The following is a 7,610-nucleotide window of genomic DNA, read 5'->3' on the forward strand; positions in this document are numbered from 1 at the left end:
TAGTTCAGCTGCCCTCATCCCCATGGCCTTGGGCACCTCCAAGGACGGGGCACCCACAGCTCTTGGCAGCAGTGCCAGGGCAGAGGAAGGCTTCAGCTCCTTGGGAATGTGTTTGTGATGACTTTATTCTCTTCAGATCCATCTTGCTGCGGGAACATCATGCTGAAGCAGTCTCCCTGTACTTGCTTGGTCCTTTGCTGAAACTCCTTCCTTCCATTCACAAGCGTTTTTCTTCCAGCACTGGCTGCCTTACTTCGTGATGGTGAAAATCTGGAGGACCTTATGAAACTATCCCCAGAAGAACTGCTCCTAAGATGGGCAAACTTCCACTTGGAAAATGCAGGCTGGCACAAAATCAATAACTTCAGCACAGACATCAAGGTACTGAGAGCTCTCCTGGCCACAAGTGTCTGGGAAAAGGCTGGGAGTTGCCAGGGCTGTGTTTGCACATGCATCTATGAGGCCCTTAATGCAGAGACAGGACCTTTCTTAACCTTAATGCTCCAAATAATAGGTTTAATGGAGGTTTCATTAATAGTATATTTAAGATATCATAATGCTGCCATCTCTTGCCATGAAACTGTATGAATGTTTCCTCCAGTGGGATCCTGCTGCACAGCTGCTGTGTATTTTACTCAATGGTGTTCTTCATACATTTTCAGATGTTCTTAATCCATCTATTTTCTCTTTTTTTAAACTAATTTCCAAGAGCACTGGAAAAAGGGCTGTGCTGCAGCTCACACAGACAGGATGCAATAACGAGCTGCATCCCTGGGGAGTGTGATTTCCATGTTCTCTTTGTGGGTGGTGACATTTCATCCAAAACGTCACAGGCCTGGGAGAGGAAGGGAGATGAGACCCCTTGTTCTCTACACTCTGATGAGTGTTAATGTGAGAGGGGAAGCTCACAGATGATTTTTCAGATGCAACGAGTGGCTCTCTTCTCACTCCTTGCAGTAGTGAAAACCAGGGGATGATGCCTCCTGGTCAACAGGGAATTTTTGCAATCACATTTCTGGAGTTTATTTGCTTGGCTAACAATTGGGAGGAAGGAAAGGACAGCTGGGCTGGAGGCCCTTGGAAAAGCACACAGCAGAGTGTCCAGTAAAGGCAGAGTTCAAGCAGTTAAAAACCATAATTATTCACCTTAAATATTTCTAACCTCTTCCTTTTGTTTTCTTTTCTGCTGCCTGGATTTCTGCCATCATGCTCTGTTATTGTCTGTCAAGCTTACAGATTTTGGTAATTCAGTAAAGGTACATAAGCCAATTAGACATGGTGACTTGATAAAGATGAGCTTGAAATGAATTGTTATGGTGTATGCACTGCCGTGCAGGAAACCTGAGCTTTATTTTTCACTCATTTCAGGATTCTAGAGCTTATTTCCACCTTCTCAATCAAATTGCACCCAAAGGGCAGAAAGAAGGAGAGCCTCAGATCGATATTAACATGTCGGGTTTCAATGTAAGTATTCAGGCTGTTGTGTCCTCACACTGTACAACTGCTGCTTGTGACCCTGCAATTGCCCTCATGACTTCTAGGTAACCTGGTATCTTAATTTCAAGCGTGTGTAAAGTGTCAGTGGGCATCTACACACCTCGGGTATGTTTTAAATGAGTGCCTCTTGCAGACCTGGTCGCCGTCTGCCAACATGAATAATTGAGAAATATTTTGCATTTCTTCTGCATTTGGGGGCATGCTGAATTCTGCTTTTGACCCAATAATTTAAAAATAATGGGAAGTATAGAAACTTGGGAAGGGCTGTCCTAAGAAAAGCAGATGCAAATTGGGACAAGTGTATCGACAGCAGGATGGATTAATTGCGGATGCTTCATCTCTTCAGTTGCTGAATTGATGAGCAACCGATGCCTAGTGAAGGCGGGTGGAGTGGTGACTTTGCAGCCCGATCTCTTCTCTGACAGCTCTTGTCTCTTGTGTTGCTGGCAGGAGAAGGATGACTTGCGCAGGGCAGAGTACATGCTGCAGCAGGCAGACCGGCTCGGGTGCCGGCAGTTTGTCACGCCGGCTGATGTGGTCAGTGGAAATCCCAAACTGAACCTGGCCTTCGTTGCAAACCTTTTCAACAAGTACCCGGCGCTTACCAAGCCTGAAAACCAGGACATTGACTGGACTCTGCTAGAAGGTGATGGTCACAAAATTAGTAGGAGGGATATATCTCAAGTGAACACTTGTAGCACAAGAGGCTGTGCCCTGCCTCTTGTAACACCTGCGATATGATGTTTCGGTGCTGCAATGGTTGTTTACTCATTTTGGGCAGGTGAGGAGGTACTTGAGGGCCTGTTTGGCTGCTCCAGATCTGGAGGAGCACTGTCAGTGGCTTCCTGTGCCAGGGCTGGGAAGGTGGTTTTGTAATTTCCTGCCACAGGCAGAAACACCTTGATAATGTGGTGAGATGTTCATGGCAGCACAGATTGTTGGCAGAACTGGGAGAAGGGTGTTAGTGAGCTCCATATGAAAGACATTCTTGCTCCATTTTGTTTCAAAACGTATGGAACTCATGCTGGTGAAATCAATCTGATACCAAAACAAGATCAGAGCGATGCTCCTTCTTTGAAAAAGTTATAGTGGAAATAACTGAACTTCCCCTCTTGCAAGGAGGAAACCCCTCTCACAGCTCTGAACTTGCAGAAAGTTGCATGAACTCTGTCTCTTTTAGGAGAGACCCGCGAGGAACGAACCTTCCGTAACTGGATGAACTCCCTTGGTGTGAACCCCCATGTAAATCACCTCTATGGGTAAGTGTTAGGCTCTTGGGAAAGACCCAGCTTAGGTCAGACTGGAGATGTGCTCACACCAGTGTCCTGCTGCTCACAGTGCTGAAGAAGTAGCTTGAGAAAGGCTGTTAGGGAATAGGCAGTGCTCACTGCATCCTCCCTGCAGCCCTTAGCTTAAGGAATTCTGGTGCTGGCACACCAGCAATCGGTTTTAAGGGCTGAAGATGCTTTGTTTTCTCCTCCCCTTTGTAAATTAGTACACCGAGTTCCCAATGCTTGTACATCTTAAGCAACAGGATCTAAATTCATATGCCATCTAATTTTCAGGCTTGACCAAATCATTGTAGTTCAGCGGCAGGGTATTCTGGATCCCCATGGTCAATGGAAAGAAGTGACTGCCTCTGGGTATTTTGTGTAGCAAAATTATTTCCTGGATCTGGTGGTGGTTATTACAGGAAAACCTGTATTAGCTTAGCTACCCAGTGTTAAGCATGGAGTATTTCTTCTGCACTGGAAATCACAAAATGTTTTCCTTCTTAGAGTTACTAAAATTGCAAGGACCTGTAAATAGTAGTAATTATCCATGACATAACAATATCAGAGTGTACTTCAACCCTTACGTGTCACGTTTTGTTCCATTTTTAGTGATCTTCAAGATGCGCTGGTAATACTACAATTATATGAGAAGATCAAAGTTCCTGTTGACTGGAATAAGGTTAACAAACCCCCATACCCTAAGCTTGGAGCAAATATGAAAAAGGTAAGCATTTTTATATAATTTCAAAGCAGCCATGAGCACCAGGAGCAGAAATAAATGTAAACTATCTAGAAATTCCTATTTGAAGATTGCATTCAAGCGAGTGTGTTTGTGAGTGATTATTCTTTGCACTCTTTTCCTGTGTAGCTAGAAAACTGTAACTACGCTGTTGATCTGGGAAAGCATCCAGCCAAATTCTCCCTGGTTGGCATTGGAGGCCAGGATCTGAATGATGGAAACCCAACATTGACACTAGCCTTAGTCTGGCAGTTAATGAGAAGGTAAGGCCTGTCTCAAACACATAAAACTTTTGATTGCAGTACTGGGCTTGTGAAGATTTCTGCCAGGAGGGCACTGCAGCAGTGGAACAGATCACCCACAAAGGTTGTCAAACCTCTGTCCTTGGCAAGGTTTCAAGACTCAGCTGGATGAAACTGGCAGGGCTCCTCCTGCTGCTCATGGGAAGCTGGAGCAGAGACCTCCAGAGAGCCCACAGTGGATCTGTGGGCATGCTGTGGTCTAGAATCACCTCTCTCACCTGTTCAAGGCTGACCTACGCGTAGGAACCCAAAGCAGGACTATTTACTCAACATTTCTGTTCCAATGTTTAATAGAAAACTGTGATGAGAGGAACGTTCCAGTGCTGTTTCATAACCCCTGAAGTGGAGTAGGGGGGAAGGAGACACTTGAAAAAAATGGATGTTAACTTAAAACAGATGATGAAGTTGATATCCTTTTCTCTTGTCCCTGAATTCTTCTAAACTAGATGAACAAAATAAGTTATATCTGCAGTCCTGTTGTGTGTCATCTCCATACGTGATGCTGAGGCCAGAATACTAACAGGAGATTTGATCCAAGCCTCTAGGAAGTGTGCATTACCCCTCTGAGCAAACTGTCAATGCTCAAACAGCTTAAGAGCGTCCTGAGCCCAGGCAATTTTGTGAACCTTCATTAAAAGGCTTGAAAGACTAAATGCTTTAATATAAATCACTTTTCAGGTAAGATAGATGGCTCTTCCTCTTTGCTGAAGGGGTTGCTGCCACGGATTTGTGTTGGCTCTTGTTGCATCCAGGCTGTGTGCTCTCTGTGTCTTAGCCCAGGCTCTAAGCCTAACCTTGTTGTCTCTGCTTGTGCTTAGGTACACACTGAACGTCCTTGAGGACCTGGGTGATGGTCAGAAAGCCAACGATGACATTATAGTCAACTGGGTAAACCAGACACTGAAAGAAGCTGGGAAGTCCACCTCCATCCAGAATTTCAAGGTGCAGGTTCCCCTCTTGCATCCAAAACAAGAGAAGACAGTGTCTTGTCAACCTTGACAAGTTCCCAGACAGTGCTGGGAACAAAGTGGCTTTGGGCTGCCATAGGGGAGTCTTTGAGGGCTGCCAATGGTGGAAGCATAGCAGTGAGGCTAGTGAGCTGATGGGATGTCACAGGAGGGGAGGAGTGTGATCGGTCTCTAGGGCAGCGGTGGGGGGCTGAGGTGCCATCAAATGTTGAAGCTGGAGTTGGCAAATGTTTTAGGCATTGTCCCCTGGGGTCTGGTCAACAGGATGGATCTGCTGCCTGTAAATGCTTTGCAGACTGGTTACAGTAAATTGGAGTCCTGATCTCATGTTATTACCAAAAGAAAAGCAGCACTTTAGTTTCCCTGTGGTCCAGCTGGAAATAATCACTCAGTGCTGCTTCGAAATAGCTTGTTTAAAGCTTGTTTTTTTGCTCATTGCAGAGCAGTTGAAGTGAGGTGAGAAGTACGCTTCAGGATTAGATATTCATCTTTGCTTCTCTGCTTTTATTCTCCAGGACAAGACTATCAGCACGAGCTTGGCAGTTGTGGACTTAATAGATGCTATACAGCCTGGCTGCATCAACTATGACCTTGTAAAGACTGGTCATCTATCAGAAGATGACAAACAAAATAATGCTAAGTAAGTCCATCATCTTGAAAGCTGCTTTGCTCTGGGAGAGTGCACCTACTGTGCCATGACTTAAAGTTTGCAAGTGTTTTTACTGTATTTCTGTGGTTTTCAATCTCTTTTAACACTTAATCTTTTAGACAGGAAGTGCTTTTTGGAACTGAATTGCTCTTCTCCTCAGCCTGAGGAGTGCTTGGCTGGACTCTTGCCTGTTTAGAGGAATGCAGAATAGCCCAAGCACTTCTTAGGAGAGAAACAGAGATCACTGCTGTTTGTTCAAGCTTGTGAAATGTTCAGCCAGTGATCAGGGTTTTGAGACTTGCAACCCTTGCCTATCTCTCTCATCTTGTTGAATCATCATAAATTGTCAAGTTTAAATATACCTTTTAAATCCTGCCTTTGGAATGTGTGTTCTGCAGCTCTTCTGCAGTGGCAGAACGACAGGAAGTTTTCACGTAGATAATAGCCTCTCTTGATTATTCCTAAGAAGCAAACAGAAGGAGGAATATAAATGTTAGCTGGTTAGTTGTCCATTATGCATGCTAGCTATTAGCCCTAACAAATATAAATGACAACTTTTAACTGTTGATAAAGTGAGCTTGACATTTCAAAGGTGAGTTTGCACGAGAGACACTTGCCTGTGCTGTTGAAAAGGAACATGGCAAAGGTTTCAAACAGGTGTGTAAAACTGGTGTGAGAGAATTGCTGCACATCCTGAAGGCTGAGCTGAATCCTAGCACAGTACATGAGATGGTGTTGGATAGGGCAGGAACTGGTTTCTTGGTTATGGGTTCCAGTCCATGTGCTGACAGAGTCTTCTTCCCATGGCAAATAGGTATGCTGTATCCATGGCAAGAAGAATTGGTGCCCGAGTCTATGCTCTTCCAGAAGACCTTGTAGAGGTGAAACCGAAGATGGTGATGACCGTGTTTGCCTGCTTGATGGGCAGAGGGATGAAGCGAGTATAAAAGGGCTGATCCGTGTAAAAATCACAACAAATAAACAACAAAACGCAACAAAAACCCAACCTGCCACCCTGGGTGCATGAGTAGCAGACCAGCTGTGTCCACGTTGAAATGCTGTTGGCCTAGGAACTGCTGAAGTTCAAGGGATGATGTTTTGCTTTGCAAGACAAACGTATCAAAATTCTCAGGGAGAGGAGTCTTAACCAACAGATGTGCTCTTTTCCCAAAGGAAAGTTGAACTTATCAAGAGCTCACAGAAATGCATTCACAACAGACCAGCATCTTACAGTGCTGCTCTGGAGCTGTTTCACCATGTTATTCTCCAATACTTGGTGTGAAGTTCTTGATTTTTTTTTTTTTCTTTATTCCTTTTTTTCTTTTTTCCTTCCCCTGAGGGCTATATAAGGTGGTTGGTATTAATTGTAATGGGAATGAATTTTATTTCTATCTGCAATCTGGTTTAATTGCTGTCATTTGGTCCAAGCACATTTTAGGTTTGACCACTTCCTTAACATTGCAAACAAAGCTACCACACAAGTTGGGGCCTGCAGGGCAGCTCACAATGCTAAGTGAGAAAAGTGTGACTTGGAAGATGGATCTTCTTCTGGTATTCTCTTTACATGGTGCTTTTTTTATACATCTCACTATTTTGATCACTCTACAAATAAAGCATGGCAGTTTCTTCTCTTGCTGCTCATAAAAAGGGTTGGGTTTTTTTTTTTTTGGTATTTTTAAATTAGACTGTATCTGAGAATACCACCATCCTTGAACTTCTCACAGTGACACCTGATATCATGTTGCTGAGGGCACAGCTGCACGTGAGAATGGAAGTGAATGCATTTTTGTATGCATCTTGGTTCAGTTGTGTGTACCTAGAACATAATTTTTACAGAAATCTGCATGAAAAATATAACTTTTTTTATTTAAAATGCTGTTGGATATAAAACCATACTATGTTGTGGGGAGGTTTTGTGCAGGGAAGAGGCAAATACTATGAACAGCAGGGTTGAATAAACTGAAGAGCAAATGTGCTGGAATATAAAACTATTTTTACAGATGAAAGGAAGCATTGTCGCCAAAGAAGGAAGATGCTGTATCCATAGGAGTTAATATTATCTTGCTTTGGCAAGCTGTTTGCTATATTTTGAGATCATATTGCTATTCTGAGCTATTCAAAGTGATGTAATATGGTAGCAAAGCATTAGTTGAAATAAAAAAAAAAACAAACAAACCAAAA

At 43.6% G+C, this 7,610-nt stretch overlaps 1 protein-coding gene across 4 annotated transcripts in view; it reads left to right on the plus strand.

Moving 5' to 3' along the window:
* Nucleotides 1-7,610, plus strand: part of PLS3 (plastin 3) — a 44,888-nt gene extending 37,278 nt beyond the window's left edge. For all 4 annotated transcript variants that reach the window (XM_042876468.1, XM_042876469.1, XM_042876471.1 and 1 more), the window contains 9 exons: nucleotides 239-381; nucleotides 1,369-1,464; nucleotides 1,948-2,143; nucleotides 2,678-2,756; nucleotides 3,381-3,495; nucleotides 3,640-3,773; nucleotides 4,631-4,754; nucleotides 5,296-5,420; nucleotides 6,244-7,610. In XM_042876468.1, the coding sequence (XP_042732402.1) occupies nucleotides 239-381; nucleotides 1,369-1,464; nucleotides 1,948-2,143; nucleotides 2,678-2,756; nucleotides 3,381-3,495; nucleotides 3,640-3,773; nucleotides 4,631-4,754; nucleotides 5,296-5,420; nucleotides 6,244-6,376 (1,145 nt within the window). In that variant the 3' untranslated portion in view covers nucleotides 6,377-7,610. The remainder of the gene's footprint in view (nucleotides 1-238; nucleotides 382-1,368; nucleotides 1,465-1,947; nucleotides 2,144-2,677; nucleotides 2,757-3,380; nucleotides 3,496-3,639; nucleotides 3,774-4,630; nucleotides 4,755-5,295; nucleotides 5,421-6,243) is intronic.

The sequence above is a fragment of the Lagopus leucura genome, unplaced genomic scaffold (genome assembly GCF_019238085.1).
Source record: "Lagopus leucura isolate 7727_CA_CO unplaced genomic scaffold, USGS_WTPT01 Super-Scaffold_100016, whole genome shotgun sequence".
Lineage (NCBI taxonomy): Eukaryota > Metazoa > Chordata > Aves > Galliformes > Phasianidae > Lagopus > Lagopus leucura.